A 26,664-nucleotide genomic window follows, 5' to 3' on the forward strand; every position below is an offset into this window, starting at 1 on the left:
CTATCCTCCTCCATCCCTCGCCCTCTCTGCCCCTCTCTTGTCTACATTCTCCTCACATTCTTGGATGTCTGTCCATCAGCTATCAGCAGCCGATTATGTTTCAGGTTCATGTCTCCTAGGCAGCCATGTGTTACAGGAGAGAGATGGTAGCAGGTAGCCTCGGGTATTCAACCTCGCTAATGTACAGGCTGCTTATCAACCTGTCAATCACACAAAGAGAGAGAGAGGGGAGTGAGGGAAGGAAGGAGGGAGGGGAGGAGAGGGATAGAGAGAGAGTAGAGAAAATTAAACTCCACAAGATGAAACCAGAGCTGCCGTTTTCTGTCACCTCCAGGGTATCAGCAGACAGTGAATTATCTGTCTCACGCACACGCACATGCACATGCACACACACATGCACACACACTGTTGTCATCTGATTTGATCCATATGGTTATTATTTCCACACCGTTGCTGCGGTGATGCAACAACACGTCTTTTATAGTAGGAAATAGCCCATTAGTACCGGGATATGAACTGATATGAAGAGTGAATAAAGGAAGGGAAACACCCACCATGTGTGTGAAAGGGGGAGAAAGAGAGATGGGGCGTGGGAAGAAAGCCAATGGAGACAGAGGGCAATAACAGAGAGGGGAGTAAAAAGAGAGATGTAGAGGCCTGGAGAGAGAGAGTTTTATTGGCAGCTTGGCAATGATGTAATGAAACAGGCCTGTCCGTGTGGGGCTGTAGGGGGTATGTGTGTGTGTGTCTTAGAGGGTTTATCTTCCAACCCCACATTCCTATCCACTGACTCACTGACAGCAACTGAGTTAGAACTTCCCCCTTATCACCCCCCCACACCCTCATATCACTGACAGCATCATTATCACCCCCCACGCCCTCATCACGGACAGCATCATTATCACCCCCCACACCCTCATATCGCGGACAGCATCATTATCCACCCCCCACGCCCTCATATCACTGACAGCATCATTATCACCCCCCACGCCCTCATATCACTGACAGCATCATTATCATCCCCCACGCCCTCATATCACGGACAGCATCATTATCACCCCCCACGCCCTCATATCACTGACAGCATCATTATCACCCCCCACGCCCTCATATCACGGACAGCATCATTATCACTCCCCACGCCCTCATATCACTGACAGCATCATTATCACCCCCCACGCCCTCATATCACGGACAGCATCATTATCCACCCCCCACGCCCTCATATCACTGACAGCATCATTATCACCCCCCACGCCCTCATATCACTGACAGCATCATTATCCACCCCCACGCCCTCATATCACTGACAGCATCATTATCACCCCCACGCCCTCATATCACGAACAGCATCATTATCCACCGCACACCCTCATATCACTGACAGCATCATTAATACCCCCCACACCCTCATATCACTGACAGCATCATTATCCACCCCCCCCCCCCCACACCCTTATATCACTGACAGCATCATTATCCCCCCCACACCACCATATCACTGACAGCATCATTATCCCCCTCACGCCACCATATCACTGACATCATTATCCACCCCACCCCCACACCACCATATCACTGACAGCATCATTATCCACCCCACCCCCATGCCACCATATCACTGACATCATTATCCACCCCACCCCCATGCCCTCATATCCCTGACAGCATCAGTTATCCACGCCCCCCATATCACTGACAGCATCAGTGATATGGGGGGCGTGGATTTACATGTAGCTATCATGTTACTCCTGATGTATGATAGTAGAATGTATGATAGTATAATGTATGATAGTAGAATGCTCTATTCTGTCCTCTAGTCTCTGTATTAGAGGTCGACCGATTAATCGGAATGGCTGATTTTAATTAGGGCCGATTTTCAAGTTTTCATAACAATCGGAAATCGGTATTTTTGGGCGCCGATTTGCCGATTTTTATTTTTTATTTTATTTCATTTTTTTATATATTTTTTAAATGTTTTAATATTATACATTTTTATTTCATTTTTATACCTTTATTTAACTAGCAAGTCGGTTAAGAACACATTCTTATTTTCAATGACGGCCTAGGAACGGTGGGTTAACTGCCTTGTTCAGGGGCAGAACGACAGATTTTCACCTTGTCAGTTCGGGGGATCCAATCTTGCAACCTTACAGTTAACTAGTCCAACGCAATAACAATCTGTCTCTCTCTCGTTGCACTCCACAAGGAGACTGCCTGTTACGCGAATGCAGTAAGCCAAGGTAAGTTGCTAGCTAGCATTAAACTTATCTTATAAAAAACAATCAATCATAATCATTAGTTAACTACACATGGTTGATGATATTACTAGATATTATCTAGCGTGTCCTGCGTTGCATATAATCTGACTGAGCATACACGTATCTGACTGAGCGGTGGTAGGCAGAAGCAGGCGTGTAAACATTCATTCAAACAGCACTTTAGTGCGTTTTGCCAGCAGCTCTTAATTGTGTGTCAAGCATTGCGCTGTTTATGACTTCAAGCCTATCAACTCCCGAGATGAGGCTGGTGTAACCGAAGTGAAATGGCTAGCTAGTTAGCGCGCGCTAATAGCGTTTCAAATGCCACTCGCTCGGAGCCTTCTAGTAGTTGTTCCCCTTGCTCTGCATGGGTAATGCTGCTTCGATGGTGGCTGTTGTTGTTGTGTTGCTGGTTCGAGCCCAGGGAGGAGCGAGGAGTGGGACGGAAGCTATACTGTTACACTGGCAATACTAAAGGGCCTAGAAGAATATCCAATAGTGGTTAGAGCGTTGAACTAGTAACTGGAAGGTTGCAAGTTCAAATCCCCAAGCTGACAAGGTACAAATCTGTCGTTCTGCCCCTGGACAGGCAGTCCTGTTCATAGGCCGTCATTGGCCGTCATTGAAAATAAGAATTTGTTCTTAACTGACTTACCTAGTTAAAATAAAAAAAATAATAGAGGGAAATAGTCCTATATTTCCTATAATAACTACAACTTCTAAAACTTCTTACCTGGGAATATTGAAGACTTGTGTTAAAAGGAACCACCAGCTTTCATATGTTCTCATGTTCTGAGCAAGGAACTGAAACGTTAGCTTTCTTACGTGGCACGTATTGCACTTTTACTTTCTTCTCCAACACTTTGTTTTTGCATTATTTAAACCAAATTGAACATGTTTCATTATTTACTTGAAGCTAAATTTATTTTATTGATGTATTATATTAAGTTTAAAATAAGTGTTAATTCAGTATTGTTGTAATTGTCATTTTAAAAATACAATGTTTTTTATTTATTTTTAAATCGGCCGATTAATCGGTATCGGCTTTTTTGATCCTCCAATAATCGGTATCGGCGTTGAAAAATCATAATCGGTCGACCTCTACGCTGTATGACAGGCATGATGAATTATATTATATAGTCTCTATCTCATTCTTGCCCCCCCCCCCCCTTTCTCACACACAAACACGAACCCACATACACACGCACGGCCACATACATGCAGCTCAGTGTCGTTATGCCCTGGGGATGGAGGATGGCACCATCCCTGACTCTGACATCACGGCTTCCAGCGCCTGGTCAGACTCTACTGAGGCCAAACACGGCAGGTACGTGTGTGTGTGTGTGTGTGTGTGTGTGTTATTGCATACCTTCCTAAGGGAAGAAGCCCAGCAGCTGGCCTGTGTAGCTCTGTGTCAGCTGTTATAGTAGCTAATCTCTGTGGAGGAGAAGTGTTTCTGGTTTCCATGATTCTAAGACTCTGCGACCTTTGACATATTTGGGTCCTTTGCACCTCAATGCTTGACTGTGGAGAGTGCAAATAGAGTATACAAAATGTGTTTGCCTGTGTGTGAGTGCCTGTGTGTGTGTGTGTGTGTGTGTGCGCAATTACATTATCACTATTCATGTCTGGTTCTGGGTCTGAATCTCTCTACCGTTGAGTATGTCTGTCATCTGTTGTCACCATGTTTAAATCACACAGGAGAAGACTATCAGATTACAATACAAGGCTGTGGCCAGCGTGTCTCTTTATAGCACATTAGGTCATGATATTACATGACCAGCCTATCTGTTAAACAAGGCAGATTGACATGGTCTATTACTAGACATCCACAGAGTGTGTGTGTGCCTCAGTTTCCATGTCTCTCTTAGCCTGCCGTGTCTGGGCTGGGTCTGCTGGCTGACTGTCAGTTCATGTGGAGGTGATCAGCCCCAACCCCTTAAAGAGACACCAGACAGACAGAGAGAGGGGGATGGGGGAGAGAGAGATAGGGGAAGAGAGAGAGAGGGAGGGATCGGGGAGCGAGAGAGAGAAGAATGGAGGGAGAGGGAAATGGGAAAAGAGAGAGAGGAAGAGAGAGAAAGAGAGAGAGGGATCGGGGAGCGAGAGAGAGAAGAATGGAGGAAGAGAGGGAAAGCGGAAAAGAGAGAGAGGGGAAGAGAGAGAAGTATGGAAAATGGGCGGCACTGTGATGGAGGGGGATATTGAAAGAGGGATGGAACGAGGGAGGGAGGTAGCCTGGTGTGTGATCTTAGGGAGATGCTCACTGATATTGTCCGAAAGCAGCTGGATTACAGCATGTTAGATGGAGGGAAGGAGAGGGGGAGGAAGGGAATTTAGAGAGAAGGAGGAAGGGATAGAGTACTTGGCTGGTCTGAGAGTGAGAAAGAGGGAATAGCGTGATGGAGAGGGGAATAGAGGGGGGGTAGAGGACTTGGCTGGTCTGAGAGTGAGAAAGAAGGAATAGAGTGATGGAGGGGGGAATAGAGGGGGGGTAGAGGACTTGGCTGGTCTGAGAGTGAGAAAGAGGGAATAGAGTGATGGAGGGGGGAATAGAGGGGGGGGGGGGTAGAGGACTTGGCTGGTCTGAGAGTGAGAAAGAGGGAATAGAGTGATGGAGAGGGGAATAGAGGGGGGGTAGAGGACTTGGCTGGTCTGAGAGTGAGAAAGAGGGAATAGAGTGATGGAGAGGGGAATAGAGGGGGGGTAGAGGACTTGGCTGGTCTGAGAGTGAGAAAGAGGGAATAGAGTGATGGAGAGGGGAATAGAGGGGGGGGGGTAGAGGACTTGGCTGGTCTGAGAGTGAGAAAGAGGGAATAGAGTGATGGAGAGGGGAATAGAGGGGGGGGGGTAGAGGACTTGGCTGGTCTGAGAGTGAGAAAGAGGGAATAGAGTGATGGAGAGGGGAATAGAGGGGGGGTAGAGGACTTGGCTGGTCTGAGAGTGAGAAAGAGGGAATAGAGTGATGGAGAGGGGAATAGAGGGGGGGGTAGAGGACTTGGCTGGTCTGAGAGTGAGAAAGAGGGAATAGAGTGATGGAGAGGGGAATAGAGGGGGGGTAGAGGACTTGGCTGGTCTGAGAGTGAGAAAGAGGGAATAGAGTGATGGAGGGGGGAATAGAGGGGGGGGGGTAGAGGACTTGGCTGGTCTGAGAGTGAGAAAGAGGGAATAGAGTGATGGAGAGGGGAATAGAGGGGGGGTAGAGGACTTGGCTGATCTGAGAGTGAGAGAGGGAATAGAGTGATGGAGAGGGGAATAGAGGGGGGGTAGAGGACTTGGCTGGTCTGAGAGTGAGAAAGAGGGAATATAGTGATGGAGAGGGGAATAGAGGGGGGGTAGAGGACTTGGCTGGTCTGAGAGTGAGAAAGAGGGAATAGAGTGATGGAGAGGGGAATAGAGGGGGGGGGGGGGTAGAGTACTTGGCTGGTCTGAGAGTGAGAAAGAGGGAATAGAGTGATGGAGAGGGGAATAGAGGGGGGGGGGGGGGGTAGAGTACTTGGCTGGTCTGAGAGTGAGAAAGAGGGAAAAGAGTGATGGAGGGGGGAATAGAGGGGGGGGGGGGTGGGGGTAGAGGACTTTGCAGGTCTGAGAGTGAGAAAGAGGGAATAGAGTGATGGAGGGGGGAATAGAGGGGGGGGTAGAGGACTTGGCTGGTCTGAGAGTGAGAAAGAGGGAATAGAGTGATGGGGGGGGAATAGAGGGGGGGGTAGAGGACTTGGCTGGTCTGAGAGTGAGAAAGAGGGAATAGAGTGATGGAGAGGGGAATAGAGGGGGGGTAGAGGACTTGGCTGGTCTGAGTGTGAGAAAGAGGGAATAGAGTGATGGAGGGGGGAATAGAGGATGGGTAGAGGACTTGGCTGGTCTGAGAGTGAGAAAGAGGGAATAGAGTGATGGAGGGGGGAATAGAGGGGGGGTAGAGGACTTGGCTGGTCTGAGAGTGAGAAAGAGGGAATAGAGTGATGGAGAGGGGAATAGAGGGGGGGGGGGGGGGTAGAGGACTTGGCTGGTCTGAGAGTGAGAAAGAGGGAATAGAGTGATGGAGGGGGGAATAGAGGGGGGGGTAGAGGACTTGGCTGGTCTGAGAGTGAGAAAGAGGGAATAGAGTGATGGAGGGGGGAATAGGGGGGGGGGTAGAGGACTTGGCTGGTCTGAGAGTGAGAAAGAGGGAATAGAGTGATGGAGAGGGGAATAGAGGGGGGGTAGAGGACTTGGCTGGTCTGAGAGTGAGAAAGAGGGAATAGAGTGATGGAGAGGGGAATAGAGGGGGGGGGGTAGAGGACTTGGCTGGTCTGAGAGTGAGAAAGAGGGAATAGAGTGATGGAGGGGGGAATAGAGGGGGGGGGTAGAGGACTTGGCTGGTCTGAGAGTGAGAAAGAGGGAATAGAGTGATGGAGGGGGGAATAGAGGGGGGGTGGGGGTAGAGGACTTGGCAGGTCTGAGAGTGAGAAAGAGGGAATAGAGTGATGGGGGGGGAATAGAGGGGGGGGTAGAGGACTTGGCTGGTCTGAGAGTGAGAAAGAGGGAATAGAGTGATGGAGAGGGGAATAGAGGGGGGGGGGGGGGTAGAGTACTTGGCTGGTCTGAGAGTGAGAAAGAGGGAAAAGAGTGATGGAGGGGGGAATAGAGGGGGGGGGTGGGGGTAGAGGACTTTGCAGGTCTGAGAGTGAGAAAGAGGGAATAGAGTGATGGAGGGGGGAATAGAGGGGGGGGTAGAGGACTTGGCTGGTCTGAGAGTGAGAAAGAGGGAATAGAGTGATGGGGGGGGAATAGAGGGGGGGGTAGAGGACTTGGCTGGTCTGAGAGTGAGAAAGAGGGAATAGAGTGATGGAGAGGGGAATAGAGGGGGGGTAGAGGACTTGGCTGGTCTGAGTGTGAGAAAGAGGGAATAGAGTGATGGAGGGGGGAATAGAGGATGGGTAGAGGACTTGGCTGGTCTGAGAGTGAGAAAGAGGGAATAGAGTGATGGAGGGGGGAATAGAGGGGGGGTAGAGGACTTGGCTGGTCTGAGAGTGAGAAAGAGGGAATAGAGTGATGGAGAGGGGAATAGAGGGGGGGGGGGTAGAGGACTTGGCTGGTCTGAGAGTGAGAAAGAGGGAATAGAGTGATGGAGGGGGGAATAGAGGGGGGGGTAGAGGACTTGGCTGGTCTGAGAGTGAGAAAGAGGGAATAGAGTGATGGAGGGGGGAATAGGGGGGGGGTAGAGGACTTGGCTGGTCTGAGAGTGAGAAAGAGGGAATAGAGTGATGGAGAGGGGAATAGAGGGGGGGGGGGGTAGAGGACTTGGCTGGTCTGAGAGTGAGAAAGAGGGAATAGAGTGATGGAGGGGGGAATAGAGGGGGGGGTAGAGGACTTGGCTGGTCTGAGAGTGAGAAAGAGGGAATAGAGTGATGGAGGGGGGAATAGGGGGGGGGGTAGAGGACTTGGCTGGTCTGAGAGTGAGAAAGAGGGAATAGAGTGATGGAGAGGGGAATAGAGGGGGGGTAGAGGACTTGGCTGGTCTGAGAGTGAGAAAGAGGGAATAGAGTGATGGAGAGGGGAATAGAGGGGGGGGTAGAGGACTTGGCTGGTCTGAGAGTGAGAAAGAGGGAATAGAGTGATGGAGGGGGGAATAGAGGGGGGGGGTAGAGGACTTGGCTGGTCTGAGAGTGAGAAAGAGGGAATAGAGTGATGGAGGGGGGAATAGAGGGGGGGTGGGGGTAGAGGACTTGGCAGGTCTGAGAGTGAGAAAGAGGGAATAGAGTGATGGGGGGGGAATAGAGGGGGGGGTAGAGGACTTGGCTGGTCTGAGAGTGAGAAAGAGGGAATAGAGTGATGGAGAGGGGAATAGAGGGGGGGGGGGGGTAGAGTACTTGGCTGGTCTGAGAGTGAGAAAGAGGGAAAAGAGTGATGGAGGGGGGAATAGAGGGGGGGGGGTGGGGGTAGAGGACTTTGCAGGTCTGAGAGTGAGAAAGAGGGAATAGAGTGATGGAGGGGGGAATAGAGGGGGGGGTAGAGGACTTGGCTGGTCTGAGAGTGAGAAAGAGGGAATAGAGTGATGGGGGGGGAATAGAGGGGGGGTAGAGGACTTGGCTGGTCTGAGAGTGAGAAAGAGGGAATAGAGTGATGGAGAGGGGAATAGAGGGGGGGTAGAGGACTTGGCTGGTCTGAGTGTGAGAAAGAGGGAATAGAGTGATGGAGGGGGGAATAGAGGATGGGTAGAGGACTTGGCTGGTCTGAGAGTGAGAAAGAGGGAATAGAGTGATGGAGGGGGGAATAGAGGGGGGGTAGAGGACTTGGCTGGTCTGAGAGTGAGAAAGAGGGAATAGAGTGATGGAGAGGGGAATAGAGGGGGGGGGGGTAGAGGACTTGGCTGGTCTGAGAGTGAGAAAGAGGGAATAGAGTGATGGAGGGGGGAATAGAGGGGGGGGTAGAGGACTTGGCTGGTCTGAGAGTGAGAAAGAGGGAATAGAGTGATGGAGGGGGGAATAGGGGGGGGGGGGTAGAGGACTTGGCTGGTCTGAGAGTGAGAAAGAGGGAATAGAGTGATGGAGAGGGGAATAGAGGGGGGGTAGAGGACTTGGCTGGTCTGAGAGTGAGAAAGAGGGAATAGAGTGATGGAGAGGGGAATAGAGGGGGGGGGTAGAGGACTTGGCTGGTCTGAGAGTGAGAAAGAGGGAATAGAGTGATGGAGGGGGGAATAGAGGGGGGGGGGTAGAGGACTTGGCTGGTCTGAGAGTGAGAAAGAGGGAATAGAGTGATGGAGGGGGGAATAGAGGGGGGGTGGGGGTAGAGGACTTGGCTGGTCTGAGAGTGAGAAAGAGGGAATAGAGTGATGGGGGGGGAATAGAGGGGGGGGTAGAGGACTTGGCTGGTCTGAGAGTGAGAAAGAGGGAATAGAGTGATGGAGAGGGGAATAGAGGGGGGGTAGAGGACTTGGCTGGTCTGAGAGTGAGAAAGAGGGAATAGAGTGATGGAGGGGGGAATAGAGGATGGGTAGAGGACTTGGCTGGTCTGAGAGTGAGAAAGAGGGAATAGAGTGATGGAGGGGGAATAGAGGGGGGGTAGAGGACTTGGCTGGTCTGAGAGTGAGAAAGAGGGAATAGAGTGATGGAGAGGGGAATAGAGGGGGGGGGGGTAGAGGACTTGGCTGGTCTGAGAGTGAGAAAGAGGGAATAGAGTGATGGAGGGGGGAATAGAGGGGGGGTGGGTAGAGGACTTGGCTGGTCTGAGAGTGAGAAAGAGGGAATAGAGTGATGGAGAGGGGAATAGAGGGGGGGTAGAGGACTTGGCTGGTCTGAGAGTGAGAAAGAGGGAATAGAGTGATGGAGGGGGGAATAGATGAGGGGTAGAGGACTTAGCTGGTCTGAGAGTGAGAAAGAGGGAATAGAGTGATGGAGGGGGGAATAGAGGGGGGGTTGGAGGACTTGGCTGGTCTGAGAGTGAGAAAGAGGGAATAGAGTGATGGAGAGGGGAATAGAGGGGGGGGGGGGTAGAGGACTTGGCTGGTCTGAGAGTGAGAAAGAGGGAATAGAGTGATGGAGAGGGGAATAGAGGGGGGGTAGAGGACTTGGCTGATCTGAGAGTGAGAGAGGGAATAGAGTGATGGAGAGGGGAATAGAGGGGGGGTAGAGGACTTGGCTGGTCTGAGAGTGAGAAAGAGGGAATATAGTGATGGAGAGGGGAATAGAGGGGGGGTAGAGGACTTGGCTGGTCTGAGAGTGAGAAAGAGGGAATAGAGTGATGGAGAGGGGAATAGAGGGGGGGGGGTAGAGTACTTGGCTGGTCTGAGAGTGAGAAAGAGGGAATAGAGTGATGGAGGGGGGAATAGAGGGGGGGGGGGGGTAGAGGACTTGGCTGGTCTGAGAGTGAGAAAGAGGGAATAGAGTGATGGAGGGGGGAATAGAGGGGGGGGGGGGTAGAGGACTTGGCTGGTCTGAGAGTGAGAAAGAGGGAATAGAGTGATGGAGGGGGGAATAGAGGGGGGTGGGGGTAGAGGACTTTGCAGGTCTGAGAGTGAGAAAGAGGGAATAGAGTGATGGAGGGGGGAATAGAGGGGGGGGTAGAGGACTTGGCTGGTCTGAGAGTGAGAAAGAGGGAATAGAGTGATGGGGGGGGAATAGAGGGGGGGGGTAGAGGACTTGGCTGGTCTGAGAGTGAGAAAGAGGGAATAGAGTGATGGAGAGGGGAATAGAGGGGGGGTAGAGGACTTGGCTGGTCTGAGTGTGAGAAAGAGGGAATAGAGTGATGGAGGGGGGAATAGAGGATGGGTAGAGGACTTGGCTGGTCTGAGAGTGAGAAAGAGGGAATAGAGTGATGGAGGGGGGAATAGAGGGGGGGTAGAGGACTTGGCTGGTCTGAGAGTGAGAAAGAGGGAATAGAGTGATGGAGAGGGGAATAGAGGGGGGGGGGGTAGAGGACTTGGCTGGTCTGAGAGTGAGAAAGAGGGAATAGAGTGATGGAGGGGGGAATAGGGGGGGGGGGGGGGGGGGTAGAGGACTTGGCTGGTCTGAGAGTGAGAAAGAGGGAATAGAGTGATGGAGAGGGGAATAGAGGGGGGGTAGAGGACTTGGCTGGTCTGAGAGTGAGAAAGAGGGAATAGAGTGATGGAGAGGGGAATAGAGGGGGGGGGTAGAGGACTTGGCTGGTCTGAGAGTGAGAAAGAGGGAATAGAGTGATGGAGGGGGGAATAGAGGGGGGGGGGTAGAGGACTTGGCTGGTCTGAGAGTGAGAAAGAGGGAATAGAGTGATGGAGGGGGGAATAGAGGGGGGGTGGGGGTAGAGGACTTGGCTGGTCTGAGAGTGAGAAAGAGGGAATAGAGTGATGGAGAGGGGAATAGAGGGGGGGTAGAGGACTTGGCTGGTCTGAGAGTGAGAAAGAGGGAATAGAGTGATGGAGAGGGGAATAGAGGGGGGGGGGTAAAGGACTTGGCTGGTCTGAGAGTGAGAAAGAGGGAATAGAGTGATGGAGGGGGGAATAGAGGGGGGGGGTAGAGGACTTGGCTGGTCTGAGAGTGAGAAAGAGGGAATAGAGTGATTGAGGGGGGAATAGAGGGGGGGGGTAGAGGACTTGGCTGGTCTGAGAGTGAGAAAGAGGGAATAGAGTGATGGAGAGGGGAATAGAGGGGGGGTAGAGGACTTGGCTGGTCTGAGAGTGAGAAAGAGGGAATAGAGTGATGGAGGGGGGAATAGATGAGGGGTAGAGGACTTAGCTGGTCTGAGAGTGAGAAAGAGGGAATAGAGTGATGGAGGGGGGAATAGAGGGGGGGTTGGAGGACTTGGCTGGTCTGAGAGTGAGAAAGAGGGAATAGAGTGATGGAGAGGGGAATAGAGGGGGGGGGGGGTAGAGGACTTGGCTGGTCTGAGAGTGAGAAAGAGGGAATAGAGTGATGGAGAGGGGAATAGAGGGGGGGTAGAGGACTTGGCTGATCTGAGAGTGAGAGAGGGAATAGAGTGATGGAGAGGGGAATAGAGGGGGGGTAGAGGACTTGGCTGGTCTGAGAGTGAGAAAGAGGGAATATAGTGATGGAGAGGGGAATAGAGGGGGGGTAGAGGACTTGGCTGGTCTGAGAGTGAGAAAGAGGGAATAGAGTGATGGAGAGGGGAATAGAGGGGGGGGGGGGGTAGAGTACTTGGCTGGTCTGAGAGTGAGAAAGAGGGAATAGAGTGATGGAGGGGGGAATAGAGGGGGGGGGGGGGTAGAGGACTTGGCTGGTCTGAGAGTGAGAAAGAGGGAATAGAGTGATGGAGGGGGGAATAGAGGGGGGGGGGGGGTAGAGGACTTGGCTGGTCTGAGAGTGAGAAAGAGGGAATAGAGTGATGGAGGGGGGCATAGAGGGGGGTGGGGGTAGAGGACTTTGCAGGTCTGAGAGTGAGAAAGAGGGAATAGAGTGATGGAGGGGGGAATAGAGGGGGGGGTAGAGGACTTGGCTGGTCTGAGAGTGAGAAAGAGGGAATAGAGTGATGGGGGGGGAATAGAGGGGGGGGGTAGAGGACTTGGCTGGTCTGAGAGTGAGAAAGAGGGAATAGAGTGATGGAGAGGGGAATAGAGGGGGGGTAGAGGACTTGGCTGGTCTGAGTGTGAGAAAGAGGGAATAGAGTGATGGAGGGGGGAATAGAGGATGGGTAGAGGACTTGGCTGGTCTGAGAGTGAGAAAGAGGGAATAGAGTGATGGAGGGGGGAATAGAGGGGGGGTAGAGGACTTGGCTGGTCTGAGAGTGAGAAAGAGGGAATAGAGTGATGGAGAGGGGAATAGAGGGGGGGGGGGTAGAGGACTTGGCTGGTCTGAGAGTGAGAAAGAGGGAATAGAGTGATGGAGGGGGGAATAGAGGGGGGGGTAGAGGACTTGGCTGGTCTGAGAGTGAGAAAGAGGGAATAGAGTGATGGAGGGGGGAATAGGGGGGGGGGGGGGGTAGAGGACTTGGCTGGTCTGAGAGTGAGAAAGAGGGAATAGAGTGATGGAGAGGGGAATAGAGGGGGGGTAGAGGACTTGGCTGGTCTGAGAGTGAGAAAGAGGGAATAGAGTGATGGAGAGGGGAATAGAGGGGGGGGGGTAGAGGACTTGGCTGGTCTGAGAGTGAGAAAGAGGGAATAGAGTGATGGAGGGGGGAATAGAGGGGGGGGGGTAGAGGACTTGGCTGGTCTGAGAGTGAGAAAGAGGGAATAGAGTGATGGAGGGGGGAATAGAGGGGGGGTGGGGGTAGAGGACTTGGCTGGTCTGAGAGTGAGAAAGAGGGAATAGAGTGATGGAGAGGGGAATAGAGGGGGGGTAGAGGACTTGGCTGGTCTGAGAGTGAGAAAGAGGGAATAGAGTGATGGAGAGGGGAATAGAGGGGGGGGGTAAAGGACTTGGCTGGTCTGAGAGTGAGAAAGAGGGAATAGAGTGATGGAGGGGGGAATAGAGGGGGGGGGGTAGAGGACTTGGCTGGTCTGAGAGTGAGAAAGAGGGAATAGAGTGATTGAGGGGGGAATAGAGGGGGGGGGTAGAGGACTTGGCTGGTCTGAGAGTGAGAAAGAGGGAATAGAGTGATGGAGAGGGGAATAGAGGGGGGGTAGAGGACTTGGCTGGTCTGAGAGTGAGAAAGAGGGAATAGATTTATGGAGGGGGGAATAGAGGGGGGGGGGTAGAGGACTTGGCTGGTCTGAGAGTGAGAAAGAGGGAATAGAGTGATGGAGAGGGGAATAGAGGGGGGGGGTAGAGGACTTGGCTGGTCTGAGAGTGAGAAAGAGGGAATAGAGTGATGGAGAGGGGAATAGAGGGGGGGTAGAGGACTTGGCTGGTCTGAGAGTGAGAAAGAGGGAATAGAGTGATGGAGGGGGGAATAGAGGATGGGTAGAGGACTTGGCTGGTCTGAGAGTGAGAAAGAGGGAATAGAGTGATGGAAGGGGAATAGAGGGGGGGGTAGAGGACTTGGCTGGTCTGAGAGTGAGAAAGAGGGAATAGAGTGATGGAGAGGGGAATAGAGGGGGGGGGGGTAGAGGACTTGGCTGGTCTGAGAGTGAGAAAGAGGGAATAGAGTGATGGAGGGGGGAATAGAGGGGGGGTAGAGGACTTGGCTGGTCTGAGAGTGAGAAAGAGGGAATAGAGTGATGGAGAGGGGAATAGAGGGGGGGTAGAGGACTTGGCTGGTCTGAGAGTGAGAAAGAGGGAATAGAGTGATGGAGGGGGGAATAGATGAGGGGTAGAGGACTTAGCTGGTCTGAGAGTGAGAAAGAGGGAATAGAGTGATGGAGGGGGGAATAGAGGGGGGGTTGGAGGACTTGGCTGGTCTGAGAGTGAGAAAGAGGGAATAGAGTGATGGAGAGGGGAATAGAGGGGGGGGGGGTAGAGGACTTGGCTGGTCTGAGAGTGAGAAAGAGGGAATAGAGTGATGGAGAGGGGAATAGAGGGGGGGTAGAGGACTTGGCTGATCTGAGAGTGAGAGAGGGAATAGAGTGATGGAGAGGGGAATAGAGGGGGGGTAGAGGACTTGGCTGGTCTGAGAGTGAGAAAGAGGGAATATAGTGATGGAGAGGGGAATAGAGGGGGGGTAGAGGACTTGGCTGGTCTGAGAGTGAGAAAGAGGGAATAGAGTGATGGAGAGGGGAATAGAGGGGGGGGGGGTAGAGTACTTGGCTGGTCTGAGAGTGAGAAAGAGGGAATAGAGTGATGGAGGGGGGAATAGAGGGGGGGGGGTAGAGGACTTGGCTGGTCTGAGAGTGAGAAAGAGGGAATAGAGTGATGGAGGGGGGAATAGAGGGGGGGGGGGTAGAGGACTTGGCTGGTCTGAGAGTGAGAAAGAGGGAATAGAGTGATGGAGGGGGGAATAGAGGGGGGTGGGGGTAGAGGACTTTGCAGGTCTGAGAGTGAGAAAGAGGGAATAGAGTGATGGAGGGGGGAATAGAGGGGGGGGTAGAGGACTTGGCTGGTCTGAGAGTGAGAAAGAGGGAATAGAGTGATGGGGGGGAATAGAGGGGGGGGGTAGAGGACTTGGCTGGTCTGAGAGTGAGAAAGAGGGAATAGAGTGATGGAGAGGGGAATAGAGGGGGGGTAGAGGGCTTGGCTGGTCTGAGTGTGAGAAAGAGGGAATAGAGTGATGGAGGGGGGAATAGAGGATGGGTAGAGGACTTGGCTGGTCTGAGAGTGAGAAAGAGGGAATAGAGTGATGGAGGGGGGAATAGAGGGGCGGTAGAGGACTTGGCTGGTCTGAGAGTGAGAAAGAGGGAATAGAGTGATGGAGAGGGGAATAGAGGGGGGGGGGGGTAGAGGACTTGGCTGGTCTGAGAGTGAGAAAGAGGGAATAGAGTGATGGAGGGGGGAATAGGGGGGGGGGGTAGAGGACTTGGCTGGTCTGAGAGTGAGAAAGAGGGAATAGAGTGATGGAGAGGGGAATAGAGGGGGGGTAGAGGACTTGGCTGGTCTGAGAGTGAGAAAGAGGGAATAGAGTGATGGAGAGGGGAATAGAGGGGGGGGTAGAGGACTTGGCTGGTCTGAGAGTGAGAAAGAGGGAATAGAGTGATGGAGGGGGGAATAGAGGGGGGGGGGGGGGGTAGAGGACTTGGCTGGTCTGAGAGTGAGAAAGAGGGAATAGAGTGATGGAGGGGGGAATAGAGGGGGGGTGGGGGTAGAGGACTTGGCAGGTCTGAGAGTGAGAAAGAGGGAATAGAGTGATGGGGGGGGAATAGAGGGGGGGGTAGAGGACTTGGCTGGTCTGAGAGTGAGAAAGAGGGAATAGAGTGATGGAGAGGGGAATAGAGGGGGGGTAGAGGACTTGGCTGGTCTGAGAGTGAGAAAGAGGGAATAGAGTGATGGAGGGGGGAATAGAGGATGGGTAGAGGACTTGGCTGGTCTGAGAGTGAGAAAGAGGGAATAGAGTGATGGAGGGGGAATAGAGGGGGGGTAGAGGACTTGGCTGGTCTGAGAGTGAGAAAGAGGGAATAGAGTGATGGAGAGGGGAATATAGGGGGGGGGGGGTAGAGGACTTGGCTGGTCTGAGAGTGAGAAAGAGGGAATAGAGTGATGGAGGGGGGAATAGAGGGGGGGGTGGGTAGAGGACTTGGCTGGTCTGAGAGTGAGAAAGAGGGAATAGAGTGATGGAGAGGGGAATAGAGGGGGGGTAGAGGACTTGGCTGGTCTGAGAGTGAGAAAGAGGGAATAGAGTGATGGAGGGGGGAATAGATGAGGGGTAGAGGACTTAGCTGGTCTGAGAGTGAGAAAGAGGGAATAGAGTGATGGAGGGGGGAATAGAGGGGGGGGTAGAGGACTTGGCTGGTCTGAGAGTGAGAAAGAGGGAATAGAGTGATGGAGAGGGGAATAGAGGGGGGGGGGGTAGAGGACTTGGCTGGTCTGAGAGTGAGAAAGAGGGAATAGAGTGATGGAGAGGGGAATAGAGGGGGGGGGGTAGAGGACTTGGCTGGTCTGAGAGAGAAAGAGGGAATAGAGTGATGGAGGAGGGAATAGAGGGGGGAGAGGACTTGGCTGGTCTGAGAGTGAGAAAGAGGGAATAGAGTGATGGAGAGGGGAATAGAGGGGAGGGTAGATGACTTGGCTGGTCTGAGAGTGAGAAAGAGGGAATAGAGTGATGGAGGGGGGAATAGAGGGGGGGGGGTAGAGGACTTGGCTGGTCTGAGAGTGAGAAAGAGGGAATAGAGTGATGGAGGGGGGAATAGAGGGGGGGGGTAGAGGACTTGGCTGGTCTGAGAGTGAGAAAGAGGGAATAGAGTGATGGAGAGGGGAATAGAGGGGGGGGTAGAGGACTTGGCTGGTCTGAGAGTGAGAAAGAGGGAATAGAGTGATGGAGGGGGGAATAGAGGGGGGGGTAGAGGACTTGGCTGGTCTGAGAGTGAGAAAGAGGGAATAGAGTGATGGAGAGGGGAATAGAGGGGGGGTAGAGGACTTGGCTGGTCTGAGAGTGAGAAAGAGGGAATAGAGTGATGGAGGGGGGAATAGAGGGGGGGGGGTAGAGGACTTGGCTGGTCTGAGAGTGAGAAAGAGGGAATAGAGTGATGGAGAGGGGAATAGAGGGGGGGGGTAGAGGACTTGGCTGGTCTGAGAGTGAGAAAGAGGGAATAGAGTGATGGAGAGGGGAATAGAGGGGGGGGGGTAGAGTACTTGGCTGGTCTGAGAGTGAGAAAGAAGGAATAGAGTGATGGAGGGGGGAATAGAGTGGGGGGGGTAGAGGACTTGGACAGTTTGTCTCCTTTTGCACATCAGTGATCTTTCATATTAATCATTGTGGCTGATGTAGGATGGAGAGGCCTGGTTTGTCTCTCTCTCTCCCTTTCTTCATCTATCCATCCCTCCCTCGTATCTGATGTACTGTATGATGCAGTGAGGCCTGGCCTGGCTCTATCCCCAACTATCTTCCCTTACCTCCCTCCATCAGTGTCAATGACCTAGTGTTCTGAATGGTAGGCTGACCTCAGTGGGATCGCGATCAACTGTAGTAGAACTTTATTATCATTCAATTCAACAAAGTTGACAAGAAGATATGTGTCTGGGTGTTAGGGCTGGTCTGTATATGGTCCAGGTTTGGATTGCTTCATGTGGACCAGTTCTCCGTGTGAATTGATCCTATTGCCAGTGACTAAGTGGTTGTACTGTGGTCTGTTTGTGGTGATGGATATTGTGGTCTCTGTAAGAAGTATTTGTGGTTTGGATAGTTTGGATGACAAAGTTATATTCTATCCAGAATGATCTCATTATGGAATCCATAAATGTATAATTGAATAATCCCCCCCCCCCCCCACCCCCCCTCCCCCAGGTTGAGTACAGGAGAGGGAGATGGTGCGTGGTGTCCTGCAGGAGCAGTGTTCCCCAGTGCTTCAGAGTACCTCCAGGTCAGACATGGGCTACAACCACATACTATATGTGAAGGATTCTCTGTTTCCATTGGCAAGAGGTGCATTCATCCTGCCAATACTCACATTTCATTGGGTTCTAGTTTGTGTTTAATTTAATCAAGGTAGAAGTTCCCTAGTTTCCCTGTGTTGAAGGTAGAGGGTCAGGATGGGCTGAGGGTCAGAGCACTACATTACAACTGACCTTAGATCAGTGACTAAAGACGTCTTGTTCTCTCTCTCTTCCAGGTGGACCTGCGCTCGCTGCACTTCCTGGCTCTGGTGGGTACCCAGGGTCGCCATGCCGACGGGCACGGCCGGGAGTTTGCCCGCAGCTACCGGCTCCGTTACTCCCGAGACGGACGCACCTGGATCACCTGGAAGGACCGCTGGGGGCAGGAGGTAAAGACAAGTGTGTGTGTGTGTGTGTGTGTGTTTTATCTATCTAATGTATCTCTCTCCCCTTGGCTCTGCTTCTCTAACTCAGTCCATTATTTCTATACAAACCTTTTATTCAGCCACCCACTCACAGCATCCTTGAATCTCACTAGTTTCCTAAAGTCCTTTTATGTATCATTCATTCACCACTACCATTTCTGTATTCCATCATGTCCGTGTTGCTTTTTCACATCTAAATGCTTAATTATGCTATTCATGGTTATTCAATGGGTCTCCATGCTACTCTTGACTGCCCCCCCCCCCCCCCTCCCACCCCCAGGTGGTGTCTGGGAATGAGAACACCTATGATGTGGTTCTGAAGGACCTGGGTCCACCCATTGTTGCCCGTTATGTCCGCTTCTACCCCCTGGCAGACCGGGTCATGAGCGTCTGTCTACGAGTGGAGCTCTATGGCTGTCTGTGGAACGGTGAGTCACACTGTCTGTCTGTCTGTCTGTCTGTCTGTCTGTCTGTGTCTGTCTGTCTGTCTGTCTAAAAGAAAATGAAAGCGGGAGTGAGGATGCATAAATGGATGTGTGGGAGACGATGTCCTTAGGTGGACAAACAAGGGTGTTCTGAACTCTTTTTGGTTCTATCCAGAACCTTTTTATCTAAGAGTATAAGGTGGATACAGACAGACACTGAAAAGAAGGCCTTTGGAAGATCACAGCATAGCAGACATCACTCTGTGTCTACTCATATCTCTGCTGTCTGCACTCCAGACACTTAGGGGGATGGCCAACGACTTCACCATCCTTAGATGCGTGTGTGTCGCCTTGAATTTACAGTCTGTTTTCTAGATTTGAGAAATAAGGCTGATTATGTGTCTTCAAGCACGTATTTCTGCAGATATGGTCATAGGATTCACTCACCATGACTTTTAATTTACTGTCTGGTTTGGCCGGAGATAAAACCATCCAGTTTTACCACAGATAAGTGACACTACAGCACAGAGAATGATAGATGGTATGCTCACAGAGCACCAGTGAATTACACTGTGTTTATGGGTGGGACACGTCTCCTCTCTCCTCTCTGTCCTCCTCCCTTCACACAATGGCTGGCTGACTGGCTGTAAATCAAGCCTAGTGCTGAGCCTTAATGCCTGGGGCCGCTGCATCTGGATGCATCCCAAATGGCACTAGCTATTCCCTGAACAGGGCTCTGGTCAAAAGTAGTGCACTGTATAGGGAATAGGGTGTCATTTAAGACTCTGTGTGTCTCTCTGGGGATAGACTGACTATCTTCCTGGAATTATTGTCTGTTAGAGAGGTTTCTGTCTCTGGAACCACTAACACTAAAACATGCAGATTCACAGAAATGGAAGACACATTTCCCGGTACACATTCCTGTTCCCTCATCACGTTTTACATTGTGGCGGGGAACGGGTATGCTATGTGGTTTGTTTATTGTGCAAGACCCCAATGGGACTGAGCCCATGTCCCCCACACACACGGACACACATGTACAGACATGCACATACGTGTGCACACAAACACACACGCACACACTCCCTCCTTCTGTAAAAGCTGTGTTTATTATGGATGTGAGCGCTGAAGGTGAATGTAGTTACAGTGAGTGACTTCAGACCTGTGCTAGGAGAACATGCTGATTAGCCATACAGGCTGACTGGGGGGAGAGAGGGTCTAATGTTTCACTGGAGAGATGTCTGCTCTGCCTGTGTGTTTCTCATCTCCTGAACACAGGCTTAACCAACGTATGTAGTTCATGTGTAGCTGACCAGGCGATGGTAAAGATGATATATGCTGTATCTTCTTAAAGTGTATATTATTAATGTAGTCTCTCTCTATATACTTCATCTCCCCTCTCTATCTGTCTGTCTATCTGTCTATCTGTCTGACTCTCTGTCTGACTCTCTGACTCTCTGACTCTCTGTCTGTCTGTCTGTCTGTCTGTCTGTCTGTCTGTCTGTCTGTCTGTCTGTCTGTCTGTCTGTCTGTCTGTCTGACTCTCGGTCTCTCTCTCGCTCAGATGGCCTGTTGGTGTACACAGCTCCAGTGGGTCATGTGATGCACCTGTCTGGCTCACCTGTGTACCTCAACGATTCCACCTACGATGGCAGCGTAGAGTCAGGGTAAGCATCATCCTCCTCTCTCAGCTCTGTGGGTATTGGCTGTCTACTTGAGATTGGTCTTCATCCTCCGTTGGCTTTAGTTGGTTCTCACACAAATGCAACTTTTCCCCAGGTTGTTGCTATAAATGAGAATGTGTACTCAGCCAACCTACCTGGTAAAATATGGATGAGTATATAAAGGAACCAGTAGCTAGCTGAAACATGGCCTCCATCATCTGCAGACCCCCTCCGGTGCTGCTCTGCTCCTGGACTCATCCCATCTGTTAGTAGTGAACAGGGCCTTAGTGATCCGCAGTCAGCCAAATGGCTTTAGTCTGTCATACACACACACACACACGAAACAACTCCTCTACCCAATGTTTATTTTCTCTGTCCACCTAATCGAATAAGAATAAAATTATCTGGAGTCAGACTTTATTTGCTGAGGGAGTTGTACTCTGTTTCCAGACTGTATTGTCCAGGGATGGGGGAGAAGTAGGGAGGTTATATTCACATATACCTTTTAATGGGGCACAACTGTTTTCATAGCGGGTGAGCTAATGGTTTTGACGCAACCCAGACCTATATACTGTGTGTGTGTCTGTGTGTGTGAAACCTGAGACACAGGGGTTTGAGGTGTGTGTGTGTGTGTGTGTGTGTGTGTGTGTGTGTGTGTGTGTGTGTGTGTGTGTGTGTGTGTGTGTGTGTGTGTGTGTGTGTGTGTGTACTTCTGTATATGTTAGGATGTGGGTGTGTGCATGTACAATGTATGACTGTGTATGCCTTGGCATGTGTACAATATATGTATAACGGTGTAATAATGTGTGTGTACTGTATGTATGTGTTTAGGGTTCAGTTCGGAGGCCTGGGCCAGCTGTTTGACGGTGTGTTAGGAGGGAATGACTTCACAGAGACCAAGGAGCTGAGGGTGTGGCCGGGGTATGACTACCTGGGCTGGAGCAGAGAGGCTCTGGGGCAGGGCAGCGTTGACATCGAGTTCCACTTCGAAAAGACACGCAGCTTCCACACCATGCAAGTAAGAGGATGTATGTGTGTGTGTGTGTGTGTGTGTCCCTTATGTCTACGTGTGTCTCTCTTTAAGTCCCAAAATCCCCCCCCCAAATCCTTGGCTCACACAGTCCAATACATCTCTATAAAACCTTCAAATTATCAATTACACAAAGATGTGGACCAACATTACACAACACATCACTTTATATCTCTTTAACATCATGTGACTAGCCAGTAACACATTGTTTTAAATTACCCTCTCAGTCCCGCCATTATATTAGCTTTTCATTATCCTGTCGTTTATCATTGTTTGTCTGTTGTCTGTAGTCTGGTCTCTGGGGGCCATTAGGTTGTATCACTGGCTGTATGTGTGGTTGTGGTTTGATGGTTTCTTTATGGTGAAATGTTGTGTTGTTATGTTGGAAGACTTTGGAATGTGTGAACCCAGTTTAATATGTGAACCCAGTTTAATGTCCTGTTGTTTTCTCTTCTGGAATGGAGTCAGTCTGGAATGTTGGTTAGGGCTGGAATTGGAGATCTGCCCACTATAAAAACACATATTATTAAATCCTCAAAAAACTTGAATGAAAGTGTATTTAAAACAATAAAATGAATGAGATAAAAGAAAACAAGCAGGAAGAATGAAAGAAAGTCCAGTCTAGATACAAACAATAAGTAATCTGTTTTTAACTTTTCAGTGTTATCATTAGTTCCCCTATGCTATGCCGTTAACGGTGGGAATTCTTGAACTATCCCAGTGTTTTCCCAGTCCTCTCGGAATGCTGCACTGCACCTAAGCTTTCTAAAGCTTTCTATCGCTTTCCTAAAGGTTTTTCCTGACACGTTTTCCTGTGGTTTTGTTTTTCTATATAGATCGTTTCAATAACTTCTCCTGTAGTCTTAACTCAATCCTGTTCCTGATGTTTTTCCTGAGCTGAAGCAGTTTTCTTCCCTGCCTTTTCCTAATGCGTTCCCTGGTCTTATCTCAGCAAACATACACCTGAAGGGAAGGGCACACCGTTCACATAAATAACTGCAGGAACCTGAACCTGACATGTCTGCCTTCCCTAAAGGGTGATATGTTCTCTAACCTGGTTCTAGGACACTCCCAGGAGAGGAACGTGTTCCGTTACCTAGCTCACTCTCTCTTCTCTTCTCTCTCTCTCTTGTTCCCTCTTGTTCTCACTCTCTCGCTCTCTCTCTCTTGTTCTCTCTCTCTCTTTCTCTCTTGTTCCCTCTCTATCTCTCGTTCTCTCTCTCATTCTCTCGTTCTCTCTCTTATTCTCTTGTTCTCTCTCGTTCTCTCTCTCATTCTCTCTCTCATTCTCTTGTTCTCTCTCGTTCTCTCTCTCGTTCTCTCTCTCATTCTCTTGTTCTCTCTCGTTCTCTCTCGTTCTCTCTCTCATTCTCTTGTTCTCTCTCGTTCTCTCTCTCATTCTCTTGTTCTCTCTCGTTCTCTTGTTCTCATTCTCTTGTTCTCTCTCGTTCTCTTGTTCTCATTCTATTGTTATTTCTCTCTCTTGTTCTCTCTTGTTCTCGTTCTCTCTTGTTCTCTCTTTCTCGTTCTCTCTTTCGCGTTCTAATTTTCTATACTTTTGCATATTTTTGATACTGAATGTTATCATATCTTCAACCAAAACCTAATATTAGATAAAGGGAACCTGAGTGAACGAATAATACAATAATTACATTCTTACATAACTTCGTTTATAAAATAAATTAAATAACATCCAATACCTATTACACTCAATAACTGTCTGTGCCACCTTTAGCTTCAATGACTCCTACCAAACGCTTCCTGTAGTAGTTGATCAGTCTCTCACGTCACTGTGGAGGAGTTTTGTCACACTCTTCACTCTTCTATCAGAACTGCTTTAACTCAGTGACATTTGTGGGTTTTCAAGCATGAACTGCTTGTTTCAAGTCCTGCCGCAACATCTCAATTGGGGTTCGGTCATGTAGAATTGATTGTGTGTTTTGGATCATTGTCTTGCTGCATGACCCAGCTGAGCTTCAGCTTCAACTCAGACGGATGGCCTGATATTCACCTGTAGAATTCTCTGATACAGAGCAGAATTCATGGTTCCTTCTATAAGACAAGTCGTCCAGGTCCTGAGGCAGCAAAGCATCCTCAAACCATAACACTACCACCACCACGCTTGACCGTTGGTATGATGTTCTTACTGTGGAATGCAGTGTTTGGTTTTCTCCAGCCATAATGGGAACCATGTCATCCAAGAAGTTATACTGTTGACTCATTGTCTATATAACATTCTTCCAAGAGTCTTGATGATCATCCAGGGTCACTTCCTCCACAGCGATATGAGAGAATGGACGCATTTAGTTGGAGTCATTGCAGTTCAAGGTGGCACAACCAGTTATTGAGTGTAAGGGGGAAATTACTTTTTCACACAGGGGCATTGGGTGTTGCATCACTTTGTTCATTAAATATATAAAACAAGTATCATTTTTGTTGTTATTTGTAAACTCAGGTTCCCTTTATCTAATATTAGGTTATGGTTGAAGATCTGATAACATTCAGTATCAAAAATATGCAAAAGTAGAGAAAATCAGGCAAATACTTTTGTACCTTTTTTATTTATCCAGGTGAATCGATTTGAGAGCATAATTATTATTTACAATGACGGCCTAATAAGGGTCTGTTCTCCTCTAACCTACTTACTTGTCATATGTTCCTTGTTCTTTCATTCACATTTCAGTCAGTTAGTAGGATGTTTTCATCCAACTCAGAAATAAGTGCATTGCAGTGAGCAGAAACATGTTCTAGAAGAATGCAACAGGAAGACTTAAGCACGAAATAACAAGAACATAATGTATGTTTTCTAGCCAGGCCTGTGCAGATCAGATTACCCAGCAGGCTTTGCTTTGTAGAATTATTAGGCCCCCTCCAGATTACAATCAGTTACATATTAACCTCCGTGTTGTGTTCCAGGAGTGTGCATGAGAGCATATATGGGTGTGTGTGTTTGTATTACACAGATATACACATGTGGTTTTAGTTAGAGATTTTCCCTACTGTAAGTGTCAGGTTAATGACTAACCTGTCAGTAGAGTCTTAATAACAGCCCTTAATTCCGCATTAGAGGGAGCATTTCTCACTCACCCTTTATTTCCCTCTCTCCAGATGCCCTATCCCCCTTTCCCTCCCTCCAGATGCCCTATCCCCCTTTCCCTCCCTCCAGATGCCCTATCCCCCTTTCCCTCCCTCCAGATGCCCTATCCCCCTTTCCCTCTCTCCAGATGCCCTATCCCCCTTTCCCTCTCTCCAGATGCCCTATCCCCCTTTCCCTCCCTCCAGATGCCCTATCCCCCTTTCCCTTCCTCCAGATGCCCTATCCCCCTTTCCCTCTCTCCAGATGCCCTATCCCCCTTTCCCTCTCTCCAGGTGCCCTATCCCCCTTTCCCTCTCTCCAGATGCCCTATCCCCCTTTCCCTCCCTCCAGATGCCCTATCCCCCTTTCCCTCCCTCCAGATGCCCTATCCCCCTTTCCCTCTCTCCAGATGCCCTATCCCCCTTTCCCTTTCCCCTGTATTCTCCCTCTCTTCCTGGCTATTCTATTCCCCACCTTTCCCCCCTGAACCTCTATCTACCTCACCATCTATCTACCTCACCATCTATCTACCTCACCATCTATCTTCCTCACCATCTATCTTCCTCACCATCTATCTTCCTCACCATCTATCCTTTCTATTTCTCTCTATTCCCTCTCTCTCCTTCTCTTCCTGCTCTCCCTCTCTTCCTGCTCTCCCTCTCTTCCTGCTCTCTCTTCTCTCACTCTCACTCTCTCACACACACACACACTCGCACACACACTCACACACGCACACACACACACACACACACACTCGCACACACACTCACACACACACACACACACACTCGCACACACACTCACACACACACACACACACACACACACACACACACACACACACACACACACACACACACACACACACACACACACACACACACACACACACACACACACACACACACACTAGGTAGCAGTGATGGTCTATAGACATAGATGGAACCTTTCTCTCCTGCCGTGTCCGTGTCCCTCTGCTGGGCTGTAAAATGTATTTTCTCCAATCAATCACCTCTCCGTTTCCCCCTCTCCGTTTCCCCCTCTCTGTTTCCCCCTCTCCGTTTTTCCCTCTCGTACTTTGTCACTAATCACTTTCCACTTTCACTCATTTGTGTTATTTTCCACCTAGTACCACAGTCTAATGTGATGTTCCTATTATAAGGAGGTAGTACATGGTCATAAGGCTAACGATGCATTATAACTGCAGGGTTTTAGTGTTACATTCACACTTCAGAAAACAAAGGAAAGGAGGGGTGCTCAACAACAAAATCATGAGAACGGCTTACCAAGAAAAACTTCCAAAATGACTAATTCGAGGTAACAAGAAGTTGGAGCACAGTTAAAACACGGACTATGTTTATTTCCACTGCATCAAAGCCGACCATGGCTCACCTTCCTCCCTGTGCTTTGTAGCCATAGAACATTGTTTAAATTGGGTCAAACGTTGTGGGTAGCCTTACACAAGCTTTCCACAATAAGTTGGGTGAATTTTGGCCCATTCCTCCTGACAGAGCTGGTGTAACTGAGCCCCCCCCCCTCTCTTCCCTCCCTCTCCCCCCTCCCCATCCAGGTCCACAGTAATAACCGTCACACCCAGGGTGTGAGGGTCTTCAGTAAGGTAGATTGTCAGTTTAAACCTGGCCTCTTACTCCCCTGGTCCTCGCCCCCCCTCTCCCTGGCTGTACCTCTAGAGGACCTGAAGGACCCCTCCTCACGCCCCATCTCCCTGCCCCTGGGGGGTCGCCCTGCCCAGATCTTACGCTGCCAGTTTGCCTTCGCAGACCGATGGATGCTCATCTCTGAGATCTCCTTCTACTCCGGTATGTTCAGGGTATTGCTCTCTTTCATTCTCACTCCTCTTCTCTCCTTTTCTCATTATCTCTGTCATTTTAACATTATCTCTCTGATTCAGTCTCTCTCTCCCCTTCTACTCTGTGGGATTCATGGTTCTCTGATTGTCTTAGGAAGTAGATCATCCTATTCTTGTTTATCCCCATCTCTCTCTCAGAGCCGTACGGGGAGGGTGTCGACCCCATGGACACGGGCTCTGCTCTTCCTGCTCCTCCGGTCTCCTCCGCTACTCCTCGTCCTCCTCCTGTCTTCCCCTCCTCCGTCAGCCCCGCCCTCAACCACAACTCCTCCAACTTCACTAGCGTTCCCTCAGGTGAGTCGCCTCTCTTTCACCACTTGTACCTCTACCTCTCATCCCCCTCTATTCCATTCATCCCCCTTTCGTCCCACTCTCCTCTCATCCCTCATCCTTTCCCCTTACTTCCCACCTTCCCCATTTTCACCCCTCCTCCATTCCCATTCCATTCTCCTCTCCCCTTTCTCCTCCTCTTTTCCCTCTTGCCCCTCGACCCACCCGTTGTGATGAGTGTGGGCATGCAGTGTTCTAAGTCGTGTGTTTAAAGCATTTCCAGAAACATGCAATGACAAAAAAGACAGGGTATAAGAAGTAACCACACCATAGAA

The 26,664-nt window shown here is 50.2% G+C and overlaps 1 protein-coding gene across 4 annotated transcripts in view; it reads left to right on the forward strand.

The window, feature by feature from the left end:
• LOC139424255 (epithelial discoidin domain-containing receptor 1-like) overlaps window positions 1-26,664 on the forward strand; it is a 72,165-nt gene that overhangs the window by 32,974 nt on the left and 12,527 nt on the right. For all 4 annotated transcript variants that reach the window (XM_071175956.1, XM_071175944.1, XM_071175962.1 and 1 more), the window contains exons 3-10: window positions 3,486-3,588; window positions 17,481-17,556; window positions 17,806-17,958; window positions 18,275-18,422; window positions 19,984-20,086; window positions 20,915-21,101; window positions 25,760-26,009; window positions 26,198-26,353. In XM_071175956.1, the coding sequence (XP_071032057.1) occupies window positions 3,486-3,588; window positions 17,481-17,556; window positions 17,806-17,958; window positions 18,275-18,422; window positions 19,984-20,086; window positions 20,915-21,101; window positions 25,760-26,009; window positions 26,198-26,353 (1,176 nt within the window). The remainder of the gene's footprint in view (window positions 1-3,485; window positions 3,589-17,480; window positions 17,557-17,805; window positions 17,959-18,274; window positions 18,423-19,983; window positions 20,087-20,914; window positions 21,102-25,759; window positions 26,010-26,197; window positions 26,354-26,664) is intronic.

The sequence above is a fragment of the Oncorhynchus clarkii genome, chromosome 2 (genome assembly GCF_045791955.1).
Source record: "Oncorhynchus clarkii lewisi isolate Uvic-CL-2024 chromosome 2, UVic_Ocla_1.0, whole genome shotgun sequence".
In the NCBI taxonomy this organism is placed as follows: domain Eukaryota; kingdom Metazoa; phylum Chordata; class Actinopteri; order Salmoniformes; family Salmonidae; genus Oncorhynchus; species Oncorhynchus clarkii.